Raw genomic sequence first — 16,088 nt, 5'->3', positions numbered from 1 at the left:
GTCTCTTCCCTCAGGTGTTTTAGTCGGGGTTCTCCTCTGCTCCCTCCCTCACCTGTCTCTTCCCTCGGGTGTTTTAGTCAGGGTTCTCCTCTGCTCCCTCACCTGTCTCTTCCTTCGGGTGTTTTAGTCGGGGTTCTCCTCTGCTCCCTCACCTGTCTCTTCCCTCGGGTGTTTTAGTCGGGGTTCTCCTCTGCTCCCTCACCTGTCTCTTCCCTCGGGTGTTTTAGTCTGGGTTCTCTCCTCTCTCAGTAGCTCCAGGTTTGTAGACAATAACATCTAGAGTTTTTATTAAACTGAATTGGAACTTAACCTTTTGCGACGAGCATTCCCGTATCCGGGAGCGTAATTATAGCCTCAAGCTCATTACCATAACGCAACGTTAACTATTCATGAAAATCGCAAATGAAATTAAATAAATATATTGGCTCACAAGCTTAGCCTTTTGTTAACAACACTGTCATCTCAGATTTTCAAAAAATGATTTTCAACCATAGCTACACAAGCATTTGTGTAAGAGTATTGATAGCTAGCATAGCATTAAGCCTAGCATTCAGCAGGCAACATTTTCACAAAAACAAGAAAAGCATTCAAATAAAATCATTTACCTTTGAAGAACTTCAGATGTTTTCAACGAGGAGACTCTCAGTTAGATAGCAAATGTTCAGTTTTTCCAAAAATATTATTTGTGTTGAGAAATCGCTCTCCGTTTTGTTCATCAAGTTTGGCTAAGAAAAAAACCTGAAAATTCAGTCATTACAACGCAAACTTTTTTCCAAATTAACTCCATAATATCGACAGAAACATGGCAAACGTTGTTTAGAATCAATCCTCAAGGTGTTTTTCACATATCTATTCGATGATAAGTCACTCCTGGCAGTTTGGTTTCTCCTCTGTTCAAAATGGAAACATGCGCGCACCTGGAGATTACGCAACAGTTTCGACGGAGGACACCGAGCGGACACCTGGTAAATGTAGTCCCTTATGGTCAATTTTCCAATGATATGCCTACAAATACGTCAAAATGCGCAGACACCTTGGGGAAACGACAGAAAGTGTAGGCTCATTCCTTGCGCATTCACAGCCATATAAGGAGACATTGGAACACAAGCTCATTCAAAATCCGTCTCACTTCCTGCATGAAATTTCATCTTGGTTTCGCCTGTAGCATTAGTTCTGTGACACTCACAGACAATATCGTTGCAGTTTTGGAAACTTCACAGTGTTTTCTTTCCAAAGCTGTCAATTATATGCATAGTCGAGCATCTTTTCGTGACAAAATATCTCGTTTAAAATGGGAACGTTTTTCATCCAGAAATGAAATACTGCCCCCAGAGGTTCAAGAGGTTAATATGCAAAGCATATAAAATAGAATGTTTTCTCAAAAGAGGAAATCATTTCAAAATATATATATAATATATATATATTCCTCAAAAGAGTTGTAAATACGTTCCAAATTATAATATATTTGTACAAAAAGAGACACATGTAGAAGACAGATGCTTTATTTAGAAACAGAGAGCAAAACAGTTGGCATGTTGTATATTTCATATAAGGATTTACAGTTCATAGCAAAACACTTAACGTTGTTCCATTTCATTGTAAAAAGCTACAGGACTTCTGTCAGCGCCAGATATTTATTTCCCCGTTTCACTTTGTCAACCTTCCCTTTCGTTCCCCTTTTTATTATTGCACTTTCAAGGCAAATGATTTGACATTCAAAGTCCTATGGAAATGACATTCTGTCCTTACTATCTCAGAGTGGTTCTCTCTTTGTGATGTCCTCTTTTCAAAACGCCCTGCCAGCTCTCATTCTGCAAATAAAACGTAACGTTCTCCAACCATTTTTACTCAGAACTCGCTGCGTATGTATAAAACCACCGGTGGTGATTCTCTTTAAACGTAGAACTCAAAATCAAAGCAAATTACACACAGAAGGAAGCAGCACCTTCCTTTTTGGTTTGACAATCAGAAAGAGAGTTAAAGGAGACCTCTCGTTGAAAAACACACAACAACAACCATAAGAAGATGTGGAAGGAAAACAGTGGGAGTCTGGACACCATAGAAATAGATCACTAGAAAGACAATCCCCATTCAACTATATTGATCATACTCCATGGTTGTGGGGGCTTTAACCATTCTAGTAGTTCTATTTCTATGCTGAGCCAGACTGAACAACAGCCTAAAACCATGTCATCTAACTAACCACATCCTGAACCTCATTCTGCTTTTTCACTTCTCAGGCTTCTCAGGCTCGTTGTAAAGCTCGGTGTACTTGGGTGGGTGGGAACTGAAGCCGAACTTGGATGAGCTGACACTGAACACCACAGGAACCGCTCCGGTAGAGCTCCTCAGCTGAGCCAGCAGGACGGCAGACATCACCGCTCCCAGGAGCTGGAGAACAAACACAACGACATGAACTAAAGACAACCGCGGGGACTAGTAGAGATATTCAACTGACAGTGTGATGTGTAAGGTGTGAAATGGGGACTAGTAGAGATATTCAACTGACAGTGTGATGTGTAAGGTGTGAAATGCCGGGGGACTAGTAGAGATATTCAACTGACAGTGTGATGTGTAGGTGTGAAATGCCGGGGGACTAGTAGAGATATTCAACTGACAGTGTGATGTGTAGGTGTGAAATGCCGGGACTAGTAGAGATATTCAACTGGCAGTGTGATGTGTAAGGTGAGAAATGCCGGGGGACTAGTAGAGATATTCAACTGACAGTGTGATGTGTAAGGTGTGAAATGCCGGGGGACTAGTAGAGATATTCAACTGACAGTGTGATGTGTAAGGTGTGAAATGCCGGGGGACTAGTAGAGATATTCAACTGGCAGTGTGATGTGTAAGGTGTGAAATGCCGGGGGACTAGTAGAGATATTCAACTGACAGTGTGATGTGTAAGGTGTGAAATGCCGGGGGACTAGTAGAGATATTCAACTGACAGTGTGATGTGTAAGGTGAGAAATGCCGGGGGACTAGTAGAGATATTCAACTGACAGTGTGATGTGTAAGGTGTGAAATGCCGGGGACTAGTAGAGATATTCAACTGACAGTGTGATGTAAGGTGTGAAATGCCGGGGGACTAGTAGAGATATTCAACTGACAGTGTGATGTGTAAGGTGAGAAATGCCGGGGGACTAGTAGAGATATTCAACTGACAGTGTGATGTGTAAGGTGTGAAATGCCGGGGGACTAGTAGAGATATTCAACTGACAGTGTGATGTGTAAGGTGAGAAATGCCGGGGGGACTAGTAGAGATATTCAACTGACAGTGTGATGTGTAAGGTGAGAAATGCCGGGGGACTAGTAGAGATATTCAACTGACAGTGTGATGTGTAAGGTGAGAAATGCCGGGGGACTAGTAGAGATATTCAACTGACAGTGTGATGTGTAAGGTGAGAAATGCCGGGGGACTAGTAGAGATATTCAACTGACAGTGTGATGTGTAAGGTGTGAAATGCCGGGGGACTAGTAGAGATATTCAACTGGCAGTGTGATGTGTAAGGTGAGAAATGTGCGTGGTAAAGAATGCACGCTCACAGCCAGAGCAGCGAATCCGAAGGAAACGCCCAACAGGATGTCCAGAGCTTTAGCCAGGTAGCCCTCGAGGATGGGGAAGCAGGTCTGCGGAACAGAGGTCCGTTAATACTCATTGGACCACAGATCACAACTCAGTCATGTGGTACTAGCGATGCCAAGGTCACGGGTTCAATTCCGCAGGGATCACGGAAAAACTCAAAATGTGCAGACTGAAAAAGAGTGTCTGTGTAATTAACGTGACTCAGATCATGGCTCATCAGAAGAGCTTCATTCTCCACAGTGTGCTGCTCTCTGATCAGTGACAAAAGCAACCGGTTCTGTCTAGGAATGTAGACGGTTGATCTACAGATAACAGAAAAGGGAAGCTGGTCCAACCTGTTTGTAGATCAGCTTCTGGTGTCCAGTCATCCTGAACTCTGAAAAGAACAACAACTGAAAAACAGAAGAAGAAGAAAAACTGACACGACGTATTTATGTCTCTAACAGACGTAACCCTTTATGAATGTCTCTAACAGACATAACCCTTAATGAATGTCTCTAACAGACGTAACCCTTAATGAATGTCTCTAACAGACATAACCCTTAATGAATGTCTCTAACAGACGTAACCCTTATGAATGTCTCTAACAGACGTAACCCTTATGAATGTCTCTAACAGACATAACCCTTAATGAATGTCTCTAACAGACATAACCCTTAATGAATGTCTCTAACAGACATACCCTGAAGGGTTAAAAGGTGTCTCATGGTAGACCAGGATGTAAACCTATGATAAGAACTGAGAAGAAGAAGAAGGAGGAGGAGACTATTGACTATAAAGCTACATCATCAGTCCTGTCATGTAGAGTTGATCTGAACTCACCCGGTATGGAATGTTCAGGCATGTACCCTCCATCTGATCTTCCTCCCCCTGACAGAGACAGGAGTCAGGGACGTTGTTGCCCCAGTCTGTGTAACTGAACAGCCCACAGCACTTCAACTGTTAAAAAAACACACACACACAGTCAGTCAGCGTATAGGACAACAGGACATGTTGAGAACAGTAAACTAGTTGAACCATGAGGTCAACCTCAACACAAAGGACATGTTGAGAACAGTAAACTAGTTGAACCAGGAGGTCAACCTCAACACAAAGGACATGTTGAGAACAGTAAACTAGTTGAACCAGGAGGTCAACCTCAACACAAAGGACATGTTGAGAACAGTAAACTAGTTGAACCAGGAGGTCAACCTCAACACAAAGGACATGTTGAGAACAGTAAACTAGTTGAACCAGGAGGTCAACCTCAACACAAAGGACATGTTGAGAACAGTAAACTAGTTGAACCACGAGGTCAACCTCTTCCTCATTACTGCTGGTTAGAGTCAACAAAACAAGGGTTATGCCCAGCAGTGTCTGGACCTATTTGGAAGGAACACTTCATTTTGGGGGTTTGGGAAGACAGTAGACTCATTGGTCAAGGGTAGGGATCAAGTGAACACTACATTGTGTTGTTACAGGAAGTTAACATTACCGAGGTACATGTTGTAAACTAGAATGTAACTTCTCAAAACTATAAAGTATATAATGAATGATATTATTGTAAATCTTAGTGAAATATTTCCGGCTGATGATTCATGGAAAAGACAGAATAGATCCCAAACAGGATCCTTTGATATAATGTTTGTTATGGACACATCAAGTATATTGTGGTGAAATGATTGATGGAAATATCTCTGTACATTCAGCTGAATCCTCTCAGTGAACTGTCTAACATCAGGGGAGGCTTCGTTCAGAGGCAGGCCCTCACGGAACTTCTCCTCCACGATCTGCATCATCTGCAAAACAAACAACAACCGCTGGTGTCAACAATGGCCTTGACAGAACACACACACACACACACACACACACACACACACTGTGACGGCCCTGAATTTTTCTGAACCGTCTCAGTGCAGCTCCTTCCAATAGGGCGCTTTCCCTTTAATTCCCAATTAAATAGCCAGCATCAGCTGCACGAAAGTGGGGGGTTGTGATGGAGACGTGCATGAGGATGTGTTCAACCCTCAGTTCCCGAAGCTTCTCTATTCCGTTTGTTTTGTTGCCGTTAAACGTGTGTTTTGTAGCCTAAGAGAGTTTACCCAGGATCGGATCCACTCTTTGCGTCCCTGGACTACACCTCTTCGTTCTTCGTGGCCTTTCTCCGCTGGAGATCTATTATGGATTGGATTGTCTGACTGACCGACTGACTACCACCTTTTTGTATACGGTATTTCATTTGTTTGGATGTGATGTATACTGTGATTTGTGTAGTTAGTGGTAGTTGAGGACTTAATTAAGAGTTGATCCGCTTTAAGGTTCTGTGGTAAAGTAATTGTTATATTGATTGTATGTTTAATACTGGGTTTACGCTACACGAACGAACGGACAAACATCGTGACAAAAGTCACTTGAGTTCACTGAACTCCTTTACCGGGCAGGACTCTTTTTAGGCCCGAGGTACAGGACATTTCTGGAGGAACCAGAACTCATTGTGATATTATATATGTGTGTAATCATTGTTGTTGCTAATACAACCCACGCAACAGAATATAATTGTTTTTGAAGTTCTTTTCAATGTTTTAAGGGTTTATGAAAAGTTTATTTCCATCTGACTTTTACATACGTCCTTTGTATTGGGTAGACTTGACGGACCAGATGGGACTCATTCCCACCCAAACTAAAGGAGAAACTAATGTTTTCTCTGGTAGGCACAACCTACCTGGCACCCCTATAAATAATAACCTCAAGTCAAAACCGTTACAACACACACACACACACACACACACACACACACACACACACACACACACACACACACACACACACACACACACACACACACACACACACACACACACACACACACACACACACACACACACACACACACACACACACACACACACACACACACACACACACAGGCTGTAGTCCTGTCTACTAGTATAACACATCAGTACCACTGGCTGTAGTCCTGTCTACCAGTATAACACATCAGTATTACAGTACCACTGGCTGTAGTCCTGTCTACTAGTATAACACATCAGTATTACAGTACCACTGGCTGTAGTCCTGTCTACCAGTATAACACATCAGTACCACTGGCTGTAGTCCTGTCTACCAGTATAACACATCAGTACCACTGGCTGTAGTCCTGTCTACCAGTATAACACATCAGTACCACTGGCTGTAGTCCTGTCTACCAGTATAACACATCAGTACCACTGGCTGTAGTCCTGTCTACTAGTATAACACATCAGTATTACAGTACCACTGGCTGTAGTCCTGTCTACCAGTATAACACATCAGTACCACTGGCTGTAGTCCTGTCTACCAGTATAACACATCAGTATTACAGTACCACTGGCTGTAGTCCTGTCTACTAGTATAACACATCAGTATTACAGTACCACTGGCTGTAGTCCTGTCTACTAGTATAACACATCAGTACCACTGGCTGTAGTCCTGTCTACTAGTATAACACATCAGTACCACTGGCTGTAGTCCTGTCTACTAGTATAACACATCAGTACCACTGGCTGTAGTCCTGTCTACTAGTATACACATCAGTATTCAGTACCACTGGCTGTAGTCCTGTCTACCAGTATAACACATCAGTACCACTGGCTGTAGTCCTGTGGCTGTAGTCCTGTCTAGTATAACACATCAGTACCACTGGCTGTAGTCCTGTCTACTAGTATAACACATCAGTACCACTGGCTGTAGTCCTGTCTACTAGTATAACACATCAGTACCACTGGCTGTAGTCCTGTCTACTAGTATAACACATCAGTACCACTGGCTGTAGTCCTGTCTACTAGTATAACACATCAGTATTACAGGACAGACATTAGTATACCTCAGTACCACTGGCTGTAGTCCTGTCTACCAGTATAACATCATTACAGTACCACTGGCTGTAGTCCTGTCTACTAGTATAACACATCAGTACCACTGGCTGTAGTCCTGTCTACCAGTATAACACATCAGTATTACAGTACCACTGGCTGTAGTCCTGTCTACTAGTATAACACATCAGTACCACTGGCTGTAGTCCTGTCTACCAGTATAACACATCAGTACCACTGGCTGTATCAGTACCATCTGGCTGTAGTCCTGTCTACTAGTATAACACATCAGTACCACTGGCTGTAGTCCTGTCTACCAGTATAACACATCAGTACCACTGGCTGTAGTCCTGTCTACCAGTATCAGTACCACTGGCTGTAGTCCTGTCTACCAGTATAACACATCAGTACCACTGGCTGTAGTCCTGTCTACCAGTATAAACACATCAGTACCACTGGCTGTAGTCCTGTCTACCAGTATAACACATCAGTACCACTGGCTGTAGTCCTGTCTACCAGTATAACACATCAGTACCACTGGCTGTAGTCCTGTCTACCAGTATAACACATCAGTACCACTGGCTGTAGTCCTGTCTACCAGTATAACACATCAGTATTACAGTACCACTGGCTGTAGTCCTGTCTACCAGTATAACACATCAGTACCACTGGCTGTAGTCCTGTCTACCAGTATAACACATCAGTACCACTGGCTGTAGTCCTGTCTACCAGTATAACACATCAGTACCACTGGCTGTAGTCCTACCAGTCTACATCAGTATAACACATCAGTACCACTGGCTGTAGTCCTGTCTACCAGTATAACACATCAGTACCACTGGCTGTAGTCCTGTCTACCAGTATAACACATCAGTATTACAGTACCACTGGCTGTAGTCCTGTCTACCAGTATAACACATCAGTACCACTGGCAGTACCACTGGCTGTAGTCCTGTCTACCAGTATAACACATCAGTACCACTGGCTGTAGTCCTGTCTACCAGTATAACACATCAGTACCACTGGCTGTAGTCCTGTCTACCAGTATAACACATCAGTATTACAGTACCACTGGCTGTAGTCCTGTCTACCAGTATAACACATCAGTACCACTGGCTGTAGTCCTGTCTACCAGTATAACACATCAGTACCACTGGCTGTAGTCCTGTCTACCAGTATAACACATCAGTACCACTGGCTGTATACAGTACCACTACCACTGGCTGTAGTCCTGTCTACCAGTATAACACATCAGTACCACTGGCTGTAGTCCTGTCTACCAGTATAACACATCAGTATTACAGTACCACTGGCTGTAGTCCTGTCTACTACATCAGTATACACACAGTATAACACATCAGTACCACTGGCTGTAGTCCTGTCTACCAGTATAACACATCAGTATTACAGTACCACTGGCTGTAGTCCTGTCTACCAGTATAACACATCAGTATTACAGTACCACTGGCTGTAGTCCTGTCTACCAGTATACACATCAGTCAGTATTACAGTACCACTGGCTGTAGTCCTGTCTACCAGTATAACACATCAGTATTCAGTACCACTGGCTGTAGTCCTGTCTACCAGTATAACACATCAGTACCACTGGCTGTAGTCCTGTCTACCAGTATAACACATCAGTACCACTGGCTGTAGTCCTGTCTACTAGTATAACACATCAGTAACACTGGCTGTAGTCCTGTCTACTAGTATAACACATCATCAGTACCACTGGCTGTAGTCCTGTCTACCACTGGCTGTAGTATAACACAGTACCACTGGCTGTAGTCCTGTCTAGTATAACACATCAGTACCACTGGCTGTAGTCCTGTCTACCAGTATAACACATCATTACAGTACCACTGGCTGTAGTCCTGTCTACCAGTATAACACATCAGTATTACAGTACCACTGGCTGTAGTCCTGTCTACCAGTATAACATCAGTATTCAGTACCACTGGCTGTAGTCCTGTCAGTATACTCAGTACCATAACACATCAGTACCACTGGCTGTAGTCCTGTCTACTAGTATACCACTGGCTGTAGTCCTGTCATCAGTACCACTGGCTGTAGTCCTGTCTACCAGTATAACACATCATCAGTACCACTGGCTGTAGTCCTGTCTACTAGTATAACACATCAGTACCACTGGCTGTAGTCCTGTCTACCAGTATAACAGTACACTGGCAGTATATAACACATCAGTACCACTGGCTGTAGTCCTGTCTACTAGTATAACACATCAGTACCACTGGCTGTAGTCCTGTCTACCAGTATAACACATCAGTATTACAGTACCACTGGCTGTAGTCCTGTCTACCAGTATAACACATCAGTACCACTGGCTGTAGTCCTGTCTACCAGTATAACACACACTGGCTGTATCAGTACCACTGGCTGTAGTCCTGTCTACTAGTATAACATCATCAGTACCACTGGCTGTAGTCCTGTCTACCAGTATAACACATCAGTACAGTACACTGGCTGTAGTCCTGTCTACCAGTATAACACATCAGTACCACTGGCTGTAGTCCTGTCTACCAGTATAACACATCAGTACCACTGGCTGTAGTCCTGTCTACTAGTATAACACATCAGTATTACAGTACCACTGGCTGTAGTCCTGTCTACCAGTATAACACATCAGTACCACTGGCTGTAGTCCTGTCTACCAGTATAACACATCAGTACCACTGGCTGTAGTCCTGTCTACCAGTATAACACATCAGTATTACAGTACCACTGGCTGTAGTCCTGTCTACTAGTATAACACATCAGGACAGTACATGGCTGTAGTCCTGTCTACTAGTATAACATATCCAGTACATCAGGACCACTGGCTGAAGCAGCAAATAAAACAGGCCACCAGAAACTAGAGACAGAAGTGAAGAGAGAGACTTAAACAATTTTCCGTCCAATAAAGTTACTGTGTGACTCAGTGAATCGTTGAACAAAGAGGTTATGAAACGGTAAGTGTCTTTCCCTAACCCAATGTCGTAATACGATATAAAACAGGATATCAGGGTGGTTTCCCAGACACAGACAGAGCCTAGTTCTGGCCTAAAAAGCAAGCTCAAGTAGGTATCTCTATAGTCGTAGATGTCTGTTTGAATGTGAACGCAGCTCGTCGCAGTAGACCCTCTCACCACGATCAGGGAATTCTCTTCTCTCTGTGTGCTCCGTGCGCCCCGAGCAGAGACATGGCCATGGTGATGCCTCCTACCAGATACATCACCAGAAACCCTTTGGTCTGGTTCTCAAACTGAAAAACAATACAACATCCATCGTGTGTCTCAGCGTACCATTATGACATCATAATAGCAATGCCTACGTTCCTAATAGGGAAAAATCACATCTTTTATTATTGCACGGTAGACCTATAATTCTTGTATAGGACAGTACTTTAGGAACATTTACTTTGACCACGAGAGTTCACTTTGTGTATATATAGCTAACCAATAAGGAAGTATAGTTATAGTCTACTACATAAACTGTTGACACATGAACCTGTTTTTCAGATGCTGAAGCGTTTAATGCTTATGAGTAACTGTTTGTTTCCACTTTTGTTTTTTCAAAGTAGAGAAATTAAATAATCAAAATGAATTATCTTTGGTAAGAATTCATTCAATATCCATATATATATCTATTCGTAAAATTCAGTTTGAATGTAATTTGAACTGAGCCCATTTAGCTCTTGTCTAGGGTGTTACGTGTGCGGCTTTAAACTTCTTCAAAGCTCAAACCGCATGTAACGCCACGGACCAAACTAGATCCCATTTTACCTCTGAAGTGCTGTCATTGTAGGCGAACTGACCCAGAAGTCCCAGGCCGATAATCACACCTCCAACGATCTAAAGACAAACATCCCATTCACTATCATAACATAATGTAATAAAACACGTCTTTAAAGCCATATTTAACGGATGTGAAGTTGGATTATACAACTTTATACAACATGGAGAGACACGTAGGAAAGTGGATAGAAACCATATAATTTCACACAGACAGGCTACAAACATTTTGAAACTAACTTTTATGGGCAGACGTGTTTGGTGAAGATACACGAACTTGTTGTTTTGCTGCGCAGTTGATTTACAATCGAAAGTAACCTTAAAGTATCGCCTACTGAGTTAATCACGTGTTCCTACTTGTATTTACAAATAAAGAGTTGCTAACTTACCGCAAACAGCAGGTTGAAGAAGACAAAAAGCCGTTGGAAAGAGCTATTAAGTTTAGCCATTGTCGTGTTTATCAGGTCCACACTTCAGCTCTCAGAAAACTAACTCTACCTGTCCGTGCTGTTCGTGAGTGTGTCCGTTTTCCGGGTAGCCGATGTGGTCGGCAGTACTGAGTTAGTTCCTGTAAATTACACTGTAACCAACGATGTATATAAACCCTGGATTGCTGATGGTATTTATTGCCATTATAAGCCTTTGAAGCCAACGGTCGGCCATATTGGAACTCCCCGGTGCGGCCCAGTCCTCCACACGAATGAATGGAGATCTACAGTATTTATAAATAAAGGACAAATTTACATGTATTTAATACTTTTTGTTGTTGTAGTTGGGACTGTATCATTAGTCATCAAAAATATATACTTTAAGGGAAAGTTTTTATTTTGTTTCTCCATTTTTTGTTTGTATAAATAGCTCACATGATTTAATTTGAACGTATGCATTAAGGTGTCTGTAATGGAATAAATGCTTTTCTAAAGATTCCAAAATACAATTACAACTGTGGGGGAATGCCAAGATGGAGGTTCCATGGCTTAAACACACACCCCCTTAAAATAATTTAGTGTATATATATAAGTCACCTACCGTAAACTTTTTTTCTGTATATATATAAAAAAAGTACATTTCCAAATTACAACACAATAACAACAAAAACATAGGACATCACTACACGTAAGCACAGACAGAAGGAGTAAACCCAGACATGTCACAGGGCCTATAAAGCTGAAGCATCCGTTTAGATTTTGAACGTTTTCTCACCACCAAATTGTAGTTCAGTCGTGGGTAATGAGTGGGAGAGGATGGAACTACGTGAAACTGGGCAGACGTGTGCAAATTTTCTCATCGATTAAACATTTGACCTCAATATATTATTCTGTTCCCTAAACTACAATATGTTACAAACACAGTGACGTAAGTTTTAAAGACTTGACTTTTCTCCAAATATTTAAATGGAATTGTTTAGAAAGAGTGCAAGGTCGAATTGAATTTGTGCACAAGCGCACTTCACAGAGTAGGCGTTCCCGTAATGGAAATATGCAAATACACGCTACAACGCGCCAATAGGATCTCGCTAGCTCTTGCTTGGCTTTAACAACCTTGCTTGTTCTGCCCACTCTTCTTTATTTGCTCCCACTATAAACGGCACAGATGAACTATCTTGGGTTAGTTATATTTCGCTGTATCTAGGCCTGTCCTGCATCATCTAAAGTATTTTTCCAGTGTTTACAAACTTGCCTACCGACATTTCACTGCATGGATATAGCAGAACGAATATGAAAATATAGTTTTTTTACAGAGATACATTACACCAACTCTAGACTCAAATCAAATGTGAAAGTTTATTAAATCAAATGTTATATTATTTGGGGTGCTTGAAAGATAGCACAGGCTGGTGAGAGAGAAAGAGAGAAAGAAAGACAGACAGTGAATAGAGAGAGACACATTGTATGTTGTCTACCTCACTTGCTCTGGCAATATTAACACATGTTTCACATGCCAATAAAGCCCTTGAATTGAAATTGAATTGAATTGAAATTGAGAGGAGAGAGCAAATGAGCAAGCGATAGAAGACAAGAGAAATAAAGATTTGGTTTATTGATCCAAGGCTGAGCTAGAATAGGGTCTTAGTCCCCTGGGACCCAGGTTATTAACTGTAGTCTGTAATGAGGAGAGATTGGGTCAGAATAGAGTCTTAGTCCCTGGGACCCAGGTTATTAACTGTAGTCTGTAATGAGGAGAGATTGGGTCAGAATAGGGTCTTAGTCCCCTGGGACCCAGGTTATTAACTGTAGTCCGTAATGAGAGAGATTGGGTCAGAATAGGGTCTTAGTCCCCTGGGACCCAGGTTATTAACTGTAGTCCGTAATGAGGAGAGATTGGGTCAGAATAGGGTCTTAGTCCCTGGGACCCAGGTTATTAACTGTAGTCCGTAATGAGGAGAGATTGGGTCAGAATAGAGTCTTAGTCTCCTGGGACCCAGGTTATTAACTGTAGTCCGTAATGAGGAAAGACTGGGTCAGAATAGTCTTAGTCTCCTGGGACCCAAGTTATTAACTGTAGTCCGTAATGAGGAAAGACTGGGTCAGAATAGAGTCTTAGTCTCCTGGGACCCAGGTTATTAACTGTAGTCCGTAATGAGGAAAGACTGGGTCAGAATAGAGCCTTAGTCTCCTGGGACCCAGGTTATTAACTGTAGTCCGTAATGAGGAAAGACTGGGTCAGAATAGAGCCTTAGTCTCCTGGGACCCAGGATTTTAACTGTAGTCCGTAATGAGGAAAGACGGTCAGAATAGAGTCTTAGTCTCCTGAGACCCAGGTTATTAACTGTAGTCCGTAATGAGGAAAGACTGGGTCAGAATAGAGTCTTAGTCTCCTGGGACCCAGGTAATTAACTGACTGTCTGTAGTCCAGAATGAGGAGAGACTGGGTCAGAATAGTTGTCTCTCTCTCTCTCTCTCTCTCTCTCTCTCTCTCTCTCTCTCTCTCTCTCTCTCTCTCTCTCTCTCTCTCTCTCTCTCTCTCTCTCTCTCTCTCTCTCTCTCTCTCTCTCTCTCTCTCTCTCTCTCTCTCTCTCTCTCTCTCTCTGTCTCTCTCCCCTCTCTCTCTCTCTCTCTCTCTCTCTGTCTCTGTCTCTCTGTCCTCCTCTCTCTCTCTCTCTCTCTCTTCTCTCTCTCTCTCTCTCTCTCTCTCTCTCTTCTCTCTCTGTCTCTCTCCCTTTGTCTTTCTCAGGATTTGGTCAGGGTTGTTCCGGTTTTGGTCACTAGATGTCCCCATTGTGCGTTTTGACCCTTTTGTTTTCCCTTGTTCCCAGTTATTATTTGCACCTGTGCCTCGTTTCCCTTGATTGTATTTAAACCCTTAGTTTTCTTCAGTTCTTTGCTCTGTTTGTATGTTAGCACCCAGCCCCAGCCCCAGCACCCAGCCCCAGCACCCAGCCTCTCACAACACTGGGCCCAGCTCAGGGACACAGGTAGCACCGATACATTTTTGCATTGTAGAAAATTGCTGTTGGTGTGATTCAGTAGTAGTTTGTGTGATTAGTAGTAGTTTGTGTGATTAGTAGTAGTTTGTGTGATTAAGGGGAAGTAGATTGAGACTTTATGTCTCAAGGATGTTTTTGTGTTGTAGTGATAGAAGGGAAATTGTATACTAGCCTGTGGTTGGTTCTGGGGAACTGTCTGCTAGAAAGCTTGTGAATGGAAATCACAGATATGCTAACAGCACGAATATGAGGAAGAGGCGGCAGAGAAGAGGAAGTGATGCCAACAGCGGTTGAGAATGAAAAACTGCTGTAGTATATAATTGTATGGACAGGGGGAGTTTTGACAGGAGAGAGTGTTGAGGACAGGGGAGTTTTGACAGGAGAGAGTGTTGAGGACAGGGGAGTTTTGACAGGAGAAAGTGCTGAGGACGGGGGAGTATTGACAGGAGAGAGTGTTGAGGACAGGGGAGTTTTGACAGGAGAAAGTGTTGAGGAGGGGGGTTGACAGGAGAGAGTGCTGACGGGGGGAGTTTTGACAGGAGAGAGTGCTGAGGACGGGGGGAGTTTTGACAGGAGAGAGTGTTGAGGACAGGGGGAGTTTTGACAGGAGAGAGTGTTGAGGACGGGGGAGTTTTGACAGGAGAGAGTGTTGAGGACAGGGGAGTTTTGACAGGAGAAAGTGTTGAGGACAGGGGGAGTTTTGACAGGAGAAAGTGCTGAGGACGGGGGAGTATTGACAGGAGAGAGTGTTGAGGACAGGGGAGTTTTGACAGGAGAAAGTGTTGAGGAGGGGGGTTGACAGGAGAGAGTGCTGAGGACGGGGGAGTTTTGACAGGAGAGAGTGCTGAGGACGGGGGAGTTTTGACAGGAGAGAGTGTTGAGGACAGGGGAGTTTTGACAGGAGAGAGTGTTGAGGACGGGGGAGTTTTGACAGGAGAGAGTGTTGAGGACGGGGGAGTTTTGACAGGAGAGAGTGTTGAGGACGGGGGAGTTTTGACAGGAGAGAGTGTTGAGGACGGGGGAGTTTTGACAGGAGAGAGTGTTGAGGACGGGGGGAGTTTTGACAGGAGAGAGTGTTGAGGACGGGGGGAGTTTTGACAGGAGAGAGTGTTGAGGACGGGGGGAGTTTTGACAGGAGAGAGTGTTGAGGACGGGGGAGTTTTGACAGGAGAGAGTGTTGAGGACGGGGAGTTTTGACAGGAGAGAGTGTTGAGGACGGGGAGTTTTGACAGGGAGAGTGCTGAGGACGGGGGGTTGACAGGAGAGAGTGCTGAGGACGGGGGGGGTTGACAGGAGAGAGTGCTGAGGACGGGGGGTGGTTGACAGGAGAGAGTGCTGAGGACGGGGGGTGGTTGACAGGAGAGAGTGCTGAGGACGGGGGTGGTTGACAGGAGAGAGTGCTGAGGACGGGGGGTGGTTGACAGGAGAGAGTGCTGAGTACGGGGTGTGGTTGACAG

At 43.5% G+C, this 16,088-nt stretch overlaps 1 protein-coding gene across 1 annotated transcript; it reads right to left on the bottom strand.

The window, feature by feature from the left end:
• Positions 1–1,486: 1,486 nt before the first annotated feature.
• On the bottom strand, positions 1,487–11,768 carry LOC124021901 (tetraspanin-8-like). Its single transcript, XM_046337034.1, has 8 exons — positions 11,594–11,768; positions 11,196–11,264; positions 10,574–10,675; positions 5,266–5,382; positions 4,406–4,522; positions 3,919–3,975; positions 3,544–3,627; positions 1,487–2,391 (listed from the first exon to the last, which is right to left on the bottom strand). The coding sequence occupies exons 1-8, from the start codon at positions 11,651–11,653 to the stop codon at positions 2,230–2,232; spliced, it is 768 nt and encodes a 255-aa protein (XP_046192990.1). The 5' UTR covers positions 11,654–11,768; the 3' UTR covers positions 1,487–2,229.
• Positions 11,769–16,088: the final 4,320 nt, after the last annotated feature.

Source organism: Oncorhynchus gorbuscha, unplaced genomic scaffold (genome assembly GCF_021184085.1).
Source record: "Oncorhynchus gorbuscha isolate QuinsamMale2020 ecotype Even-year unplaced genomic scaffold, OgorEven_v1.0 Un_scaffold_1247, whole genome shotgun sequence".
Classification (NCBI taxonomy): domain Eukaryota; kingdom Metazoa; phylum Chordata; class Actinopteri; order Salmoniformes; family Salmonidae; genus Oncorhynchus; species Oncorhynchus gorbuscha.
The sequence above is the reverse complement of the archived record's forward strand: the minus strand, read 5'-3'. Positions and strand labels throughout refer to the sequence as shown.

Excerpts from the sequence above, each read along its gene's own strand:
- LOC124021901 (XM_046337034.1), bottom strand. The coding sequence starts at position 11,653 with ATGGCTAAACTTAATAGCTCTTTCCAACGGCTTTTTGTCTTCTTCAAC. Across the intron at positions 11,265-11,593 it reads TCTTCAACCTGCTGTTTGCG|ATCGTTGGAGGTGTGATTAT; the intron begins GTAAGTTAGCAA and ends GTTTGTCTTTAG. Across the intron at positions 3,976-4,405 it reads GCCTGAACATTCCATACCGG|TTGTTGTTCTTTTCAGAGTT; the intron begins GTGAGTTCAGAT and ends TCTGTTTTTCAG.